This window comes from Aulostomus chinensis, chromosome 11 (genome assembly GCF_037954235.1).
Source record: "Aulostomus chinensis isolate RoL2024-O1b breed Wild chromosome 11, RoL_Achi_v1.0, whole genome shotgun sequence".
NCBI lineage: Eukaryota > Metazoa > Chordata > Actinopteri > Syngnathiformes > Aulostomidae > Aulostomus > Aulostomus chinensis.
In genome coordinates this window covers 8,634,810-8,651,404 of record NC_141330.1, presented here as the reverse complement: position 1 = coordinate 8,651,404, position 16,595 = coordinate 8,634,810, and the positions used below count along the sequence as shown (strand labels likewise).

The window sequence follows — 16,595 nt, the reverse complement described above, 5'->3', positions numbered from 1 at the left end:
GCAGAATGAGCGCGAGCGAGTGAGGGGGGCTAGAAGCAGTATTTTTTGTTCAGCTCAGGCCAATCTGGCTCTCCTCGGCCTGCTTTCTACTTCAGCTCTCTGAGACTGACACCTGACTGCCACTGGGACTCAGTTCTACTACAGCAACAGAGTACACACAGTCACCTCTGACTTAACATGAAGATGGTCCGTCTTTCCCCACCATCGCCACATCATACTTGCTTTCTAGCTTTTATTCTCCTGCAGGTGTTGGAAGAAGTAATCAGATCCTTCACTTTGTTACAAAACCCTGCATTCCTGAATTCAAAAGTCAGAAGACACAATATGCACAAAGAGCCCTCTTGGAATTCTTTATTTTAGTCACTTTTCAGAGAGAATAACAAGATCAGAAGAACATTAATCGTCCGACAACCACAAAAGAACAACCAACAATCACAGAGCAAGCAGAAGTAATAAAAACAATGACAAGATTCATGAAAATCAAGCCTTAAATTCTGACAAGGTAATAAGGAAATCAAGCTCAGGGGGGGATTTGCGGTTCATTTCCTTCACAAGATGCATAAATTTCAGTCTATTCTGCCAGAAACATCACACGGTTAAGACGTTATTGGATTGTGAATCGTAGTTGTAAGATGTAAATGAGATAAGAGATGTGAATTAGTTTTGAGGCTTAAGCAGTGGAGCTTTAGAGATGAATATTATAGGATGATCATCCTCTCTTGTTGATAGAGAACCCTGCAGTGATGAGTCATTAGCGATGCCATATTGTGATAAATACAAATAAACTGTTGGAGTCATGGTGGGGCAGCATGACATTATATCTTGAGTCTATATCTAGTATGAATTCAAGAACAGTCCTTACTATTTTTCCCTCTTGTTACATGCAGTACAATGTCAGAGGGGGCAGAGCTTCCTGTGAGCCCAGTATCTGAGCTGTATGGGTCAGGTTGACCCCAGTGTGAGGGACCCTGGAGGTAAAACACAAGCTTCTGACCTTTTTTTTTTTTTTTTTACATAATGATCAAACTCTGGAATTACGAGGAAGGTGTCCATCGTGTTTTACACACTGGCCCCAAAAGACTTCTAGCCTCAAGGTTCCTCTGAAATAGTGGATTTTTTTTTTTATTTTAATGGCTCCAGCTCCAGCAAAATGAACTCACACATTTCTTATTTGTGACTTCAAAGCAGAAACAGCCAGCCACATGTATTTAGTGTGACACTAGTGGCACCTCATGGCTTCCACTACAAACAAGAGATGAAGAAAATGTCAGTTTACATGTGACATACAGTTGGTATATCCATGTCTTTTTTATCCATTTTTGGGTAGATGGTTAGTGAATCATAGTTTGATCTGTTTGGTCCAATAATGCTTTTAAATTCTTAGAAAGCTGCTAGATGAAATGGGGGCTAAAGCTATTATACACTGTAAATGCTATATAGATGTAGTCTACAGCATTCTGCATGTCTTCTGAACTTGTATTGCTGCTTTTGTCTTTGGATTGTTGACTCTCTCATCTTAACAGCAAATTTGCCCATTAGACAGAGGAACAACTTTGGACCTTGAACCTTGGAACTGGCTTCTTTGCTTTGCTCCTTACTTCAAAGTCGAACTCTTTTGGGTTTCATGCCCCTCTGGTCAACATGAATGAATGGGGCCATGCCTTTGTCTTTGTATCCTCTTCTCTATATTCATCTCTTGTGCATCATAGTTTGGATGCATGACAGATGCTGTTTGAATTTGGTTATTACTGCAGAATTACTGAGGAATAACATCATTTTACTGTTGAAGCTAAGTGGGGTGAAGCTAACTTTACTACTGTACTGTTGGGATCATAATCTATGACAATGGCTCTTACTTTGGAGGTTGATCATATCTTTTTATGTTAATTTTACACTCACTGCCCTCTTCATTAGGTACACCAGTAAAACGCAATGCAATCCAATATTGTGACATAAATTCTACTTTTATGGAGCTTATACTCTGCTTTTATTGACACTGTCAAAAAAAGATAATAATTCTATGTTTATTATTGAGGTTGTAGCTGGCGTTGTTGTACTGGAGTGCATTATTACCTCTGCCAAAGAGGTCTGTTTGCAGGATGATGAAAAAAATGCCTGGTTGATTTTCATGGAGTTCGGCGTAGTGGTGTAACACAGGCTAAGGAAGAACCCATTACTGTTTTGGGGAGATCTCTTTAACTTTGTGAAAAATAGCATTTTCTTTTTTTACATTTGACTTGGGGAAGATATACACTCCACTAAGTACCCTCCCTGTATTGAAATATATTTCAAATATCTGCAAAGTAACTTAGAATTGTCAAATCAAAGTACACAGCTTTTATTCTCTTCAAAATTATTGAGTCAAGGTAACAATTAACATGGAAAAGAAATACTTAGGTATATGTAAATATTGTGCAAACAGTACTTGGATAGATTTGTAGTTACTTTCCACTACTGCTCCTCTGTATTTCTATCTCTGCCTTGAAACACTTTCCAATTTTTTCTCTCTGTATTCAATTTTGTTCTTTTATTCCCTCATCGTCTGCAGCGCATTCCCTATGCTTCTTCTTGTTCACTCACTCTCCGTACTTCTATCACCGCTCACCCTCCACCCCCTCCTCCTTCTCCTCGGAGTATAGATGCTGTAATCTTCTCTGTCTAATGCTGTCAATAGTTCTCAATAACAATGAAATAGCACCGGTTCCATCCCATCATTGATGAAGGCGTAGCCTCAGTTGGGATCTTATTCGTCATCATGGCAATCTGCCTCTTGGTAATAGCCAATCAGATGGCCCCTGCGAAATGCTGTGCTCCCATGATAGGGTCCCCATTGTTTTGATTGACTGCACCTGAGGGCCCGCCACTTCAGCTGGGCTCGATCAATACACCATCACACTTGCACAAAGTAAGCGAATACCCATACACTCCCTGGAATAAACACAAACTGGCAAACCAAGGGCCTGAAAACACACACACACACACACACACACACACACACACACACACACACACACACACACACACACACACACACATGCAAACATGCACATACACTTTGTTGAAGAGTAGTCTGGGAAGCAAATAGAATACAGTAGTAATAGGTGGCAAAATGGTGTAGTGTGCGGTACAATGCACATCACTGTGACAACAGTGTGTTGTAGTGATTTTGCCGTTTGGTCAGAACGATTATCTGTTGTCTGACTCTCTCCATTGTAGGACACCATCATAGACATTGACATGAATATGATAACAGCAGGGAACGTCCAACTGCAGTAAATATGCATGTATGTTTTAACAACTTTGAACATGAACGTGCGTTTTTTTTTTTGCACAACAGTGACGGCAAAAAAACTCCCACTGTGAGCCTGTTATTTAAGTTTTGTCACACATACAGATGGCCTTACATAAAGTCCTGCCTTGGTTCTCTTTGAGCTACAGGAAGCATAATGAGAGCAACACTGCCTTTTTTCACAGTATGAGGCATGCTATTAGTAGTACAAATATGTTCTGCACACACTTGCTCACCCTTTGACATAACAAACCAGAAAGTGAGAGACACATGAAGTTAGAGGGGAGGAAGATGTCAGTATAGAGGGAGGAAGGGAAAAAAAGAGGAAGAAGGATTCAAATCACCAGGGTTGCAGATTTATTCATACATTTAAACATCAAAGCTAAGCTGGGGAACAAACCAAAGACCTCAAACTGAAAATGCTGGGGGAAAAAAAAGATGGAGATGTGAGGGACGTTTGCTGAACACAGACGTCAACAATCGACATCATCTGTATGCAAAAACATACAACGCCAACTCATTTCCACCCCCACGTGCAGTCATCAGGGTTAAAGGTCATCCGTCTACCACTCCAGCACTTTCCTCTGTAGAGCTGCAGAGGTCAATTGATGGTCATGAACTGACTCTTTCAGCTGTCTGTCAGACTTGTCTAAAGCTCAGACCGGTGAACCAGTTGTTTGAAGCATTTCCAGATCAACAGCCCCCACCTCCCCTTCAACCTGTCTGCCTGTCTGTCACACAACACTCCTCCTCCTCTCCTCTGTCTTCCCTTCATCTCTCCATCCCCTCACACCGCCTTGTCATGTTGTCAGTCAGAGCAAGGCTTTGTCACTCCCGGTGAAGGCTGCTTAGCACGAGTAGAGCTCAGCCCAGCCTTCTTTGTGTGCTTTTTTTTCTTTGTGATCGCGTGTCTGTTGGGTGACGGGGTTGAAGGGTCAACTTAGGTCATGGGACACATGTGCGGACACGTGTGGGTGAAAAGTACATGCTTGTTTCTATGAAGTGCTGTCGTTTGTGCATAGTAAGAGGTTCTAGTATGCCAACGTGTAGCTGTGTGTTTACATTTGTTTATGTGTGTGTGCTGCACGGATGAGTGAATGTCGGGTGACGTGCGTGCCAGTTGTTGTGATGTTGTCTTTGAACTGCCTCTGGAGATCTCTTCAAGGCTGAACCCTGTCATGTCTAAAAGGCTGGCTTTCCACTGAAGACCTGAACAGAGATGTGTGTACTGTATTTTATTATTGGACGGGCGGTATGCATGGAGCTCTGCTGCCTCTGTGATATGACAGTGAACATCTTCATAGTGCAGTATGAAAGTCTATAGTTTGTACTGTCAAATTACAGGTGCTCCCTCTACATGGGAATATGGCAGAGTAAACTGAAGATAAGCTGCAGGGTGACAATTTAAAGAGAGCTATCTTGTGCTACTAGAATGATAATGTGTCCAGTAACGTTCGGTGTATCCTCCACTCCTGCAGGTGGTGGTACAGGCAGCCAGCAGACCATTCTCCATGAGGAGCAGTAGAAGATGCCGGCTCTGCCAGCACTGCTGCTGTCAATACACTTCCTCTCCTTCCTGCTAGTCACCATGCCACCACACTCCCTGAGTCAGACCCCCCTACTCTCCTCTGTCCGCATGGGTGAGTGGCCTCCATCCCCACACACCTGGAGCATACTGATCATGGTTTAACTTCATTTGAAACCTTAAAGTCTTTTTGCTAAATTAGATGGCACAAGAAGAGATGACAGGAATGTATTTCAAAGCCAAATTAACATTAATAATTATAACTAATAACATTATAACTTATGGTGGACTGAGGGATGCACCAACTTTGACAAGGTGGTTACAAAATCAGCTGATACTAACTCACACAACTGGAGCGGATGTTGATGAAAATATGGCATTGGACTACATCATGCAAACTACAGTTTGCATCTGTAGTGTGCCAGTAGGCCTGTAGTCTTCATTTTGCTTGCTACATTTTAATACTAATATAATTCAATAAATGTGTGTATTTTCCCCTAGTTGTTACATTTTGGGTTTTTGATATTAATAAAGCATCCTTTTATTATATACAACTTATAAATTTAACATGGGTATCAGATCTTTCCTCAGTATTGGCTGATAAGCCAAGGCCAGGTATCTGTTTTGGTATCAGGACTGCACCAGGACTGAAAATGAAAATGAGTTACTTTAGCATCTTGTGATCATATTAAACTTTAAGTTTTAACTTCAATCTGGCATCAGAAAGAGGTACCTGATACCCATAACAGTGGCTCCGTCCCCTTTTTGTTGCAGCTCTATTCATATTTGTTTAAAAACCCCAGAAGAAAACGCTTAATCTCTTGGAAACAGGTGGCACTTGCTGCAGCAAAAGTCTGACCATCTCAGTTTACATACACAAAACTACACAAATATCGACCGAGGATATAACTTGAAGTCACTGAATCACAATCAGTGCTAGAATGCTGTGTAATACATTGCTGGAAGCCAATTAGCAGCATTTGTCAAGCATGAAAGAGGTCTGGCAATCAGCACGTTGAACTACGGGGTTCCACAGAGGCCAAAACATCTCTGAACCAAATGATTTAAAATGTCAAGGGGAGCCTTCTTTTGAAAATCTTAGACAACATCTGATAAATGCAGACAAAACACAAACAGGATGTAAATAATCGATCCGACAGTCAGTAACTGGTAATTAGCTGGAGGTGCTGGTAGGCTTCATATTCAGTGTTCAGGTATCAGAGTGGGATCTCATCACTTTATCATCTCAGCTATTAGATTGACAGCAAATTGGATCTTCCAATAATGTTTTTCAACCTACTTACTAATTTGAACAAGGTAATATCCCTTCAAGTCTTCCTCTGCCAGTGGTTGTGATACCTTTGTTAGCTCCTGTCGTCCTCACAAACACATCTCCACCTAAACATGAGCACAGATAAAAATCTCACCTCTTTTGCTTTGTCCTCACCTTCTTCTCTCATTCACTCTGTCTGTCTGTCTATCTGTCTGTCTCTTTCTCTCTCTCTCTCTGCCTCTTTAGCGGCAATCCTGGATGATCAGTCTGTGTGTGGGCGTGGGGAGCGGCTGGCGCTGGCCCTGGCCAGGGAGAATATCAACAGCGTGATGGAGGGTCCGGCCAGAGCTCGAGTGGAGGTGGACATATATGAGCTACAAAAAGACTCCCAGTATGATACTACTGACACTAGTAAGTGGAGTCCAAACACTAAGATTCCCGTCCATGACAGTCCAGAAGTGCATGGGGTCTATTATCACAGACAGAAAGTGACCAGTCGAGAGTAGAAGTTCTGTGCTTACTGAAAACAGCAGGTTTTACTCCAAAAACTACTTTATGATACAGCCTGTGTAGCTCCCTGACATTCCCACTTAATTTTCCAGAACTCAAAGTGTTACATTTTTGTATAAATCTATAAATGCAAAGTACTTTCCAGTTCCAGACTGGTATGTAAATGGAAGTACCAAGGGACAACGGAGTAACAGTTAAAAATTGTAAACAAACAAATGACTCTGTAATTATTTCATAAACGTTGGTTGCTTGCAGTGTATTTTCGAGACACAAATTATGGAGTAAGTATTTTCGAAAGTACTTGGTACCCACAAGGTATTTTGGAGGAAAGTAGAAATTGAACTGACTTAGTACATAGCTTGAAAATAGTCGTTACTTACTGGATATTGTGGAGGAAAGAAAAAAGTTACATTGTATCTTAGAAATACTGTACTTTAATGAGGTACCATGGGATTTCATTGTTTCCATCTGTTACCCTGTAGCTACTTTCTATTTTCAAAATTTGTACACTATATTTTGTCTCTATTTTCTTCAACAATACCCTGTAGATACACACTACTTTCAAATTACGTACACCATATTTTCTTTCTTATTCTCTCTTGAACATCCCAAAGATAGATACTCGCAAAATACTTAAATAAAACTAGTCTCAGTTTTCCTCTAGAATACCCCAACAGTTTCCATTACTTTCAAAATATGGACACAGTAATTCATTCATACTTTCCTGTATAAAAATTACATGTTAATGTTGTTACACTCTAAAACATGGGCTGTATTATAGAGTTTAACCCATGACACATAAGCAATGGGCTGATATTTCTAAAATGTTATGGGGACCAGAATCATTTAAAAAAAAAAGCATAACTCATGCATGAGCAGGAACCAGTAAAATCTTGTGCTGATTAATTTACATGTCACTGGTGACCAGTAATGCACCACTAAGCTGGTCTCATTAAAAACAGTGGACCAGTGCCCTCCAGTAACAGCTGACAGTGTGGAGTGTGTAGACCAGTGCAAAAATAAACCATCAAATAATAATACAGATCAGCAGTAGGGGCCAAGAGAAGGCAGCTCTATGAAATGTGTGTTGATACACAGAGTTAAAACAGAATGTTTGGAGTGTTTGATGACAGAAGAACTCAGCAGCTGAGGAGACAGAGACTCCCTGCTCCTTTTAGGTCCCCCCCAACCCAACTAGCCACCAGCAAACTGTGTCTGTGTGCTTGAGAAGTGTTGTGTACATATGTGCATGCTTCATTCCCAGACCAGTGTGTGTGTGTGTGTGTGTGTGTGTGTGTGTGTGTGTGTGTGTGAATGTGTTTGTGTGACCTTGACCAATGGGCAGGAGACTCTGACGGGCTTGTTTGCTCACAGTGCTTTTTGGTCTCTGGATCAGAGAGCTCATCATCTTACAGCTACAGCTGTCTGAAGCACGCTTGCACACACACACACACACACACACGCACGCACGCACGCACGCACGCACGCACGCACGCACGCACGCACAGATAAATGAGCACGCACACTCACACAATGACACAAACACATTCCTTTTTACAGTCACACATGGGAACAATGTGGGCATGAATGCTCACACATGTCCAGGCACGGATGAATGAAGGCAGACTCACGCACACAGACGGAGGCAGGCACTGAGAGGACTAATTGGGATGAATTAAAATATACCAGCAAGAATGTAGCATCATGACAGTACAGTTAAATCACCAGATTATATGCTTTTTCATGGAAGGGCATTTTTCTGAAAATAAACGACTTGCACATTCACACAGTCTTGTGAAAATTTTAATGTAAACCCATGAAGAATGGAAGAATATTTCTTCACAGCTCATAACATGAGGAGATTTTTTTTTACTCTACTTCCTCTTGTCTCGGCCTGATTATAGTTTCAGATCCTAAAATGCAGATTTTTCCCCTCATTGCACGGATCCTTGTTTGTCAAAAATAATCAACTTTTGAGATCCAATAAATAAATAAATAAATAGCCAAATTGGCTGGCTCTGAAATGAAGCCTGCGCAATATCACAAATTTCATCAAATTCAAGTAGCTGTATCTCAGAGAAGCGCTGAGACGAACCCAGCAAAAACAAGTCTTTCTTGTGTTTGAAATTCGACGAGATTATTTCTCTAAGATTGATTTATACTTTTGCTTCTTATTTCTCATTAAAGTAGAATTCAGTTGTCTCCAAATAAGAAGATTAACTTGTATTTCTGATGGAACAAAGAACAAAGAAAGAAGGACTGTAATGAGCATTAGGATTTTCCTCTGCAGGGTTATTTTTGCATTCAGTCTGTGAATGCCTGACACTGTCTGTTTCTTATGGATTCCAGCCAATAGCAGATGTACTTTAAGCATTTCCTTGTTTCTCTTAATTGTCTGTGTCAGGTGGACGTGCGAGTTGGTTACAGCTATTGATCAGAAACAGACTGCAGGATGGCCAAGCCACATTTCTCTCAGCAGATATTTGTTTCATCTTTGTCAGAAATTGAGGAAGCAGATGTAGCGTTTTGATTAAAAAGCCTTTATTGATTGATATTTTGTGACACACACACACAAAAAAAAACCTCATCCAAAGTCAAGTTTCGAACTGCAATGAGGACAAAACCAAACAGACGCCTGACCTTTTTCTATGTTCATTTAGCGATCTGTTCTGATCTGTTAGTAGATGTTTTTAGTTGGTCAACCTGGAAGTTGAAATCGACAATCGACCTTCGACCCAAAATAAATGAGATGTTTAAAATGAGATTTTTTTTTTTTATTGCTGAAAATACGCTTTAAGTCCTACAGAAGACGCTCAGTTTCATAAGATCGTTTTCACAAATGGAACAGCACTTTTCATGAGGTTTGAAATGTAAATTCAGTCATTAAAAGTACAAAGCTGTCGCTGTGCTGTGAATGAACTTCACCCTGGATGTATGACTTCCACATCCAGCTTCACTCTTCTTCTGTCTCTGGTACGATGATGTTTAATGTCCGCCCCAACCTCTGCAGTCGTGTTCATCTGTTGTGCAGTATTTACTTCTATTTTTCAGCTGTAGAATGTAAGGCTAGGGTGAACCACGGACCTTATTTCAGACCTTTAACCAACAACCCATTCAAAGACCCCACTGACTTTGAGATGCGGGAACCAGATAAATTATCTCCCACTCTTTCTCTCCCACAGAAAGATCAGAAACAGTGACTAAAGAGCACATTATAAAAAAAAAACAAAAAACATGCAAGCTTTGTAACTGCCTTGGATTAGAGAAACATTTCTGTGTTGGCATTAATGTCTAGATGGAATATGATCAGGGTCTCCATTTAGATGTGTGGAAACATTTGGGTGTCACTTTTCAAAATGTTTTCTTGTGCTAAGAAATAATTTAGTTACCGTCATCATTTCATGAAAAGTTAATACAATAGACACATAATATGGAATAATGTTCCTCCCACACCAATGTCTTGTGTAATCGTGCAAACTAACATTTAAAACTCTTGTTAATTGAATCTGTTGATATTGTTAGGAGGTATAATTATAGACAAATGTCTTGAAAATCATTAAAAACAACAGTCTAAACAAGTGAATAATAGCTGGAACTAATGGACTGTGCTGCTATTCTCCTTGGAGTATTCGTCTCAAAATAAATCAATTTATAATGAGACAGATTTTGCTGCGACGATGAAATCGATGGTTTCCTCGGAGTTTTACTGCGTTTTAACTTCCCTTGACAGCAGCCTCGACTCTATCCCAACCCTACACTGCATATTCAGTGATTACTTGCCTTTTTTTTTTATTTCAGTGTGTCAGATTCTACCCAAAGGCGTAGTGTCTGTGATAGGCCCCGCCTCCAGCCCCGCCTCTGGCTCTACTGTCAGTCATATATGCGGCGAGAAGGAGGTGAGTGTAAAATAAACAAACACTCACACTCATAAAACATTTGGAGGTTTTTTTTTTTCCCCAGACGTGCTACCCCTGTGGACGTCGTAATGCATGCAGAGATTCAGTTTTCGTTGAGTTTTTTGCAACCGTCATCCACTTCTATTCGTACTCGTTCATCCTCAGGTCCCTGCTTTCTGCCATCTCTTATCTTTCTTTCATTTAAATGGGTCTTCACAGGTTTGTTTGGTTTTTTTTTTGCTGTTGTGTGTGTTTATCTGTTTGTGTGTGAGGGGGAATTAATCATGACACGTTTGCTTTTCTTGTCTTATTTAATGCTCCTCTCCTTCTCCCTCTCCTCCTCCCTCTCCTTCTCCCTGTCCTCCCCTCTCCTTCTCTCCTCTCCTCACCTCTCTCCTCTCCTTCATTACAGATCCCTCATGTAAAGATTGGTCCGGAAGAAACACCACGTTTACCATACCTCCGCTTTGCCTCAGTCACTCTGTACCCTAGCAACGAGGACCTGAGCCTGGCTATAGGAGCCATCTTACGCTCCTTCAGTTACCCCTCAGCCAGCTTGGTCTGCGCCAAGGCTGAATGTGAGTCCACATGAATGATTACTGGAGCCTTGTTTGTATGTAGGTGAATGCATTGGTTGAAATTGACTGTGCATGTGTCACAGTGGGAGTGTTGGCACAATTTCTGTGGATGAGAACGTTTTGTACATTCGCACACTCATTTTTTTGGAACCTCTAGTCATAAAGTTCTGTCTGTTGTCAGAGTTCAGAAAATGACTCTTGTTGCAGCCCAGTCATTTATTACCCATTCTCCTGCACACTGTCCTTTATCCACCTCAGGGTTGTTAGGTCGAACCAATTTAATAAATATTCCTGTTTGAAATGCTTTCTACTATTGGAAGAACTTAGGGAAAATTTGATTTATCTTGCTAGCTGCTCAGAGCTTTGAAATTACAGAGGATTCGGGGCTTAGTCACAAGTTCTCTATATTTTCACTTCACAAGAAGAGTATGTTATTGATATATTATGCACTCTCCTATCTGGAGTCACAGGAATTAAAAGGCTTGGTCGGATGGTGGCTGTAGTGTTGGAACAGAACTGTGTGAATAGGATGCTGGAGGGGTTAAGGCAGGACTGGCTGAAGTCTTACCTGGCGAGGTTGCTGGATCACACCAGAAATCATCATGTCAGGCTTCAAGCTGTGCATTTGTATCCACATAACCAAAAAGTGTCCTTTTAGGTGATATGGGTGTGGTTCTAAAGAGGATAGCATTGATGCTGCTAGCATCATTTATATTAGAACTGGAAAGTATTTCTTCTTTTGACAGGAGAACAAAGAACAGCAATGAAAGCTTTTCTTGACAGAAAAGGTGGTCGATGTGATTGGTTGAAGATAGCCTCGATAGACATTTGGCTCAACCAATCACAGTGTTTTTTGATAGTGTCTGCCTTTTACCAACCACTTTCTACTCCTACTACTCGTCAACCTCTTAGGTGGTTTAAATTCCACCGAGGAAGACAAAAAATAAACACAACAAAAATCACAAGGACAAGGAAAACCTCACCGATGTGTGGCCACCAAACTATTTTCATCCTTAAATCATCTTGGATATTTGTGCCAAATTTGAAAGCATTTCATTAAGACGTTCCTGAGATAGTGCCTGAATAAGAAGGGCATATATGTGATGAAAACAGAATGTAATTTAATATAAATGCTGTTTTTCTGATGTGAAACTGAACTTAATACCTGTAGGATCCCAAATGATTTTTAAAAAAATTTGATCAGGCAGCAGAATGAAACTGGGAGCAAGACGCTGAGCTAATAATTGGTGACTGAAGCACTTGAAACATTTCACTGTCATTGAAACATGTAAATTGCCATTCAACAATTTAAAAGCTTAAATGACATGTAATCAAGTGGACTTGGGATATTAGCACCATATTGTATTTTAAACAACATAACATATATATTTGCTTTGGGCCCCCGCACACCATCATAAGATGGTTTTGGTCTTCCAAGGGGAAATATTTGGACACCACTTGGTTAGCATTTGTGAGAGATTAAAACAAAAAAAAATTGCATGTTTATAAAACTGACTTACTTTTAATTTTGTCCTGAGTGTAACCGAGCTCAGATGAGTTGTTGTGCAGCTGGTGCCTGCTCACACCAGCCAAATAGGAACGTACAAGAGCTGAAGGGCAATTACATCAAGAGTAAGTGGGACCGCTGAAGTCTGTGAACACTTCTCGTGGCAATGTGAAAAGGGTAGATTTTGACAAACAAAAGCTGTGACATTATGAAAAACTGGATTCGATCACTGAGATGCTTCTCATTTTCTACCCAGCATGTGCCCGCTTCCCTGTAGTTTTCTGAACGCGAGCTGAATTCCTTGTGGACTTGTCATTTCACTGAACTAAAAGAGCTTTGAAATGGCATCAGACATCTTTTGGCGTTTTGATCATCAGTTGAATGGTTAGATAAGAGCCTTGTCTTTCACCAGTCTTTTGCTCTCCTAAGAATTAGAGGCTACAGATAGCCTGATGGATGTCATTTGGGCCAAAGGATGCAGCTTTTACTGGTGGAGAAACGGAGGGCGTATGCAATATATTTGCCTTGAAGGTGATTTTTACAAGGTTATCATACCCACAGACTCTGACCCACTTGGCTCCGCTATCTATCGCCATGGAGCTGGTTGCCATGGCTGCAGAATAGGTGCTAACTGCCACTCAACAAGCTTGTTCCACACTGAACAACTGTGTGGGTGTATGTGTGGCACGGTATGTGTGTGTTTGAGGTTTTGTGTGTGTGTGTGTGTGTGCGTGTGTCTTTGTGTGTGTGTGTGTGTGTGTGTGTGTGTGTGTGTGTGTGTGCTTTGTTCATGCATTTGAGAGTCAGTTTAAAAATACAGGTGTGTGTGTGTGCATGTGTGTGTGTGATTGCGTGTCTGTCTGTCTTACTGATGTGTGTATTCTTCCTCCTTAGGGTGCTGTTTGCTGTACATGTGTGAGTGGGTTTCGGGGTATAAATGTATGAATGGTTTCTTTGTGATGTTGCGGAGGTTCAGCCTGAGACAATGTTTACCACCAGCCCACTTGTTTTATTCATCTTGTTTACCCCCGTGTAGAGTGATTCAAGTCAAGCAGACAGCCTCTTTTATCGTCTTGGTGTGTTAAGTCAGTCACACGTCTCATTAATATTTAGAGACTGGTCACTATTGCATCACCTCATTAATGGCCCGGCTCTAATTCATGCAGCTCTTTAGCCTGTAAGAGCCCACAGATATTCTGTTAAACGAGAGATTTGGGGTCATTTCCGATGTATCCTTCTCTCGCCATGCCTGGGTAACAACGTACTATCTGAGCCTAATTCCATTATGCAGTTGTCATGAGATGGATGAGGTTAAGGACAGCAAGAGCGAGAGAATGAGCATAAAGAGGTGGAGACAGTGGAGGCGTAAAAAGAGAGATGGATAAAGATGGAGAGTAACTAGAGCACAGGGCTAAGACGAGAGAGATAGAGAGGTTAGAGCTTATGTGTGAGAGAGAATATGTGAAAGAGTGAGAGTGGGGAGGAGAGGAAGCTGTAAAGTGCATTGATTTTTTCCCCTCCTTCCTCAAACTAATTAAAGTTTTGGCCTGGTTCAGTGATTACCCCACTGCTTACAGAGGCTTTCTCCTGCTGAAGGGCTCTTTTCGCTACCTCTCCTCCTCCTCCTCCTCCTCCTTTTCACCCTCTCCACTTCCCCGACATCCCCCAGATGCCTGCCCCAACACTTATTTACATAGCTAGGGGTGCTTTACTATGGAATTACAATTAGGAAACAGCAGGAATGGCTTTCTAGTAAAGGCTCATTCCACACACAGTGTCAAGTGATTTTTGGCTGCCATTGGTTATACTCAAGTTAGCTTGAAGTAGGTGAATTGGCTCAAGTATTGTATTTCAGCCTTTCTGCTCCTGCAGTTCGCCTCCTCTTTCTTCTTACTGTCAGTGTCCTGCAGAATCCTTGCACATTTTAAATGGGGCTCTGAGCTTTTCACTTTTTTATTCGTAGAACTTATCTCACAAAAAAGGGTGAGAAAACAGTTGTAGAATGAATTATACAATACTCAGACCATATTCCTCTGCCAAGGTCTCGCTATGTAAATGTATTATTCTATTCAGTGTTCTGAATGAGGGAATACCAACCAAAATCCTGTCTGACAATAGAGAGGCATGGAATCCGACTCAAAAGTATCAAGTGACATTTCGGCTTTTTAAATCTATGATTGCACCATTAAGAGTGGGTAAATTTAAAATGTGTTTTAAAGCTGTAGTGCAATGCTTTTTTACATTACAAATTGCCCTAAACAAGTTCCCACAATGATGTGTAGGCTCACTGCTGCAAGGTAACTACAGTATATGCACTTCAAAGTATATGGAGTTTAGTCTGCAGCAGTATTCCCACACTGCAGGGAGGATACTCAGTGCCCAGAGCATGTGCACCAGAGACCTGCAATAGCTGAGCTGGCTACTTCTACCAAACGGATCAAATCCTGATAGTGAAAGAAGCCATTTCACAAGGGTTATGTGATGCTCAGAACAATTCAGCTACTGTTTTACAGCCAAAAACAGTAACAGCAGAGTGTGATGCAAGTATGCCAACAGTTCATTGCCAGATGATGGAGACAAAAGTGCTGCACTATAGTTTCAAAAGCTTTAAACAATTACATTGTCCCACCAAATTCTTTAACATTGACTTACGTGAGTGTGTTAAAAGACGGAAAAAAAAGTCCCATTTGCAACCCAGCGGTAAGTGTCTGCAAGAGCGAACAAAGATATATTTTTTGTGTGAGACGTCGTGAATGTCATATTAGAAATAGAAAGAAGTAACAAATCCAGGCTGCCATGTTTTTCCCGATTATGTGTTGTTGTCGTCGTTGTTTTTTGCTTCAACCAAACATTTAACCATTCATTGGCACTTCATAAAACTTTTTGATTTGGGCACCACAGACAATATGCGATGCTATCTTATCTCCTGCCATGACTGTAAAAAAACGAAAGCGTCTTAAATTTGTAATAACAGACTCCTAAAACTACTAGACATAAACTGTTTATATAAATGGCCATAAAAGTCACATTGAAAATATACCAACATGTAATATTATCTTTACTTTCTGTGAGAGAGAAGTTGGAAAAATGTTGCCAAAACCTCAAGAGTAATGGAGAATATATTTGGCGGTAAATATTGTTGAGACAGCCTGAAAGATTCATGTAAAATTAAAGTATCCAGGGAATAGAAATGTATACTCAGTGCCTCGCAGTTCAGGTGTCAGTGAAATGATTTATAAACAATAATAAAATAAGAAATCCTCCATAAACCAAATCATTCATTCTTCAGCCAAAATCTAGTGTCTGCTAACTAATAGATGAACAAACAAACAGGACTGAAAACAAAAGTTGGCAGAGCTTATAAATAATACACAGAGATAAGTCTGAATGAGAAAACACAAGAGAAAGTGAACATACTGTACTATAGACTCCATTTTAAATATGGTTTTATTTCCTGGGGTTTTAGACAAACCATCAATCATGCTTTGCACAATGACATAAAAAGATGGCAATCCAAGGATAAATCAAGATTTTCACAGGTTCTGCGGAAGCTTATATTTTGGAAATATGAGTTGTGTCTACTGATACAGACGTTGATATGCAGCTTGACTCAGCTCTGGCTCTGCCCCAGGCCTACTGAGATTGGAGGAACTGGTCCGCCGCTTTCTCATCTCCCGGGAGACGCTGTCAATCAGGATGCTGGATGACAACTTGGACCCGACACCACTGCTGAAGGAGATCCGTGACGACAAAGTGGCCACTATCATCATAGATGCCAATGCTTCTGTCTCCTATCTCATCCTCAAGAAGGTCAGGCTGCAACCATCGACGCATTCTTCTGAGCTGCCTACACATAATCTTGTATACCGAACACACAAAAACACTCAGGGGGATTTGCAATGCTTCTTTTATATACCCATTTAGGAAATTCAGGTTAGTCTTCAAGCAGAGCTTATTATCTTTAAAACAGTAAAACTCTAAATTCTCAGAATTCCACGGGCTGTTGTTAACAGAATT

The 16,595-nt window shown here is 40.8% G+C and overlaps 1 protein-coding gene across 2 annotated transcripts in view; it reads left to right on the top strand.

The window, feature by feature from the left end:
• grik5 (glutamate receptor, ionotropic, kainate 5) overlaps nt 1-16,595 on the top strand; it is an 88,507-nt gene that overhangs the window by 46,490 nt on the left and 25,422 nt on the right. For both annotated transcript variants that reach the window (XM_086218140.1, XM_086218139.1), the window contains exons 2-6: nt 4,768-4,929; nt 6,334-6,498; nt 10,396-10,493; nt 10,906-11,071; nt 16,210-16,388. In XM_086218140.1, the coding sequence (XP_086074266.1) occupies nt 4,818-4,929; nt 6,334-6,498; nt 10,396-10,493; nt 10,906-11,071; nt 16,210-16,388 (720 nt within the window). In that variant the 5' untranslated portion in view covers nt 4,768-4,817. The remainder of the gene's footprint in view (nt 1-4,767; nt 4,930-6,333; nt 6,499-10,395; nt 10,494-10,905; nt 11,072-16,209; nt 16,389-16,595) is intronic.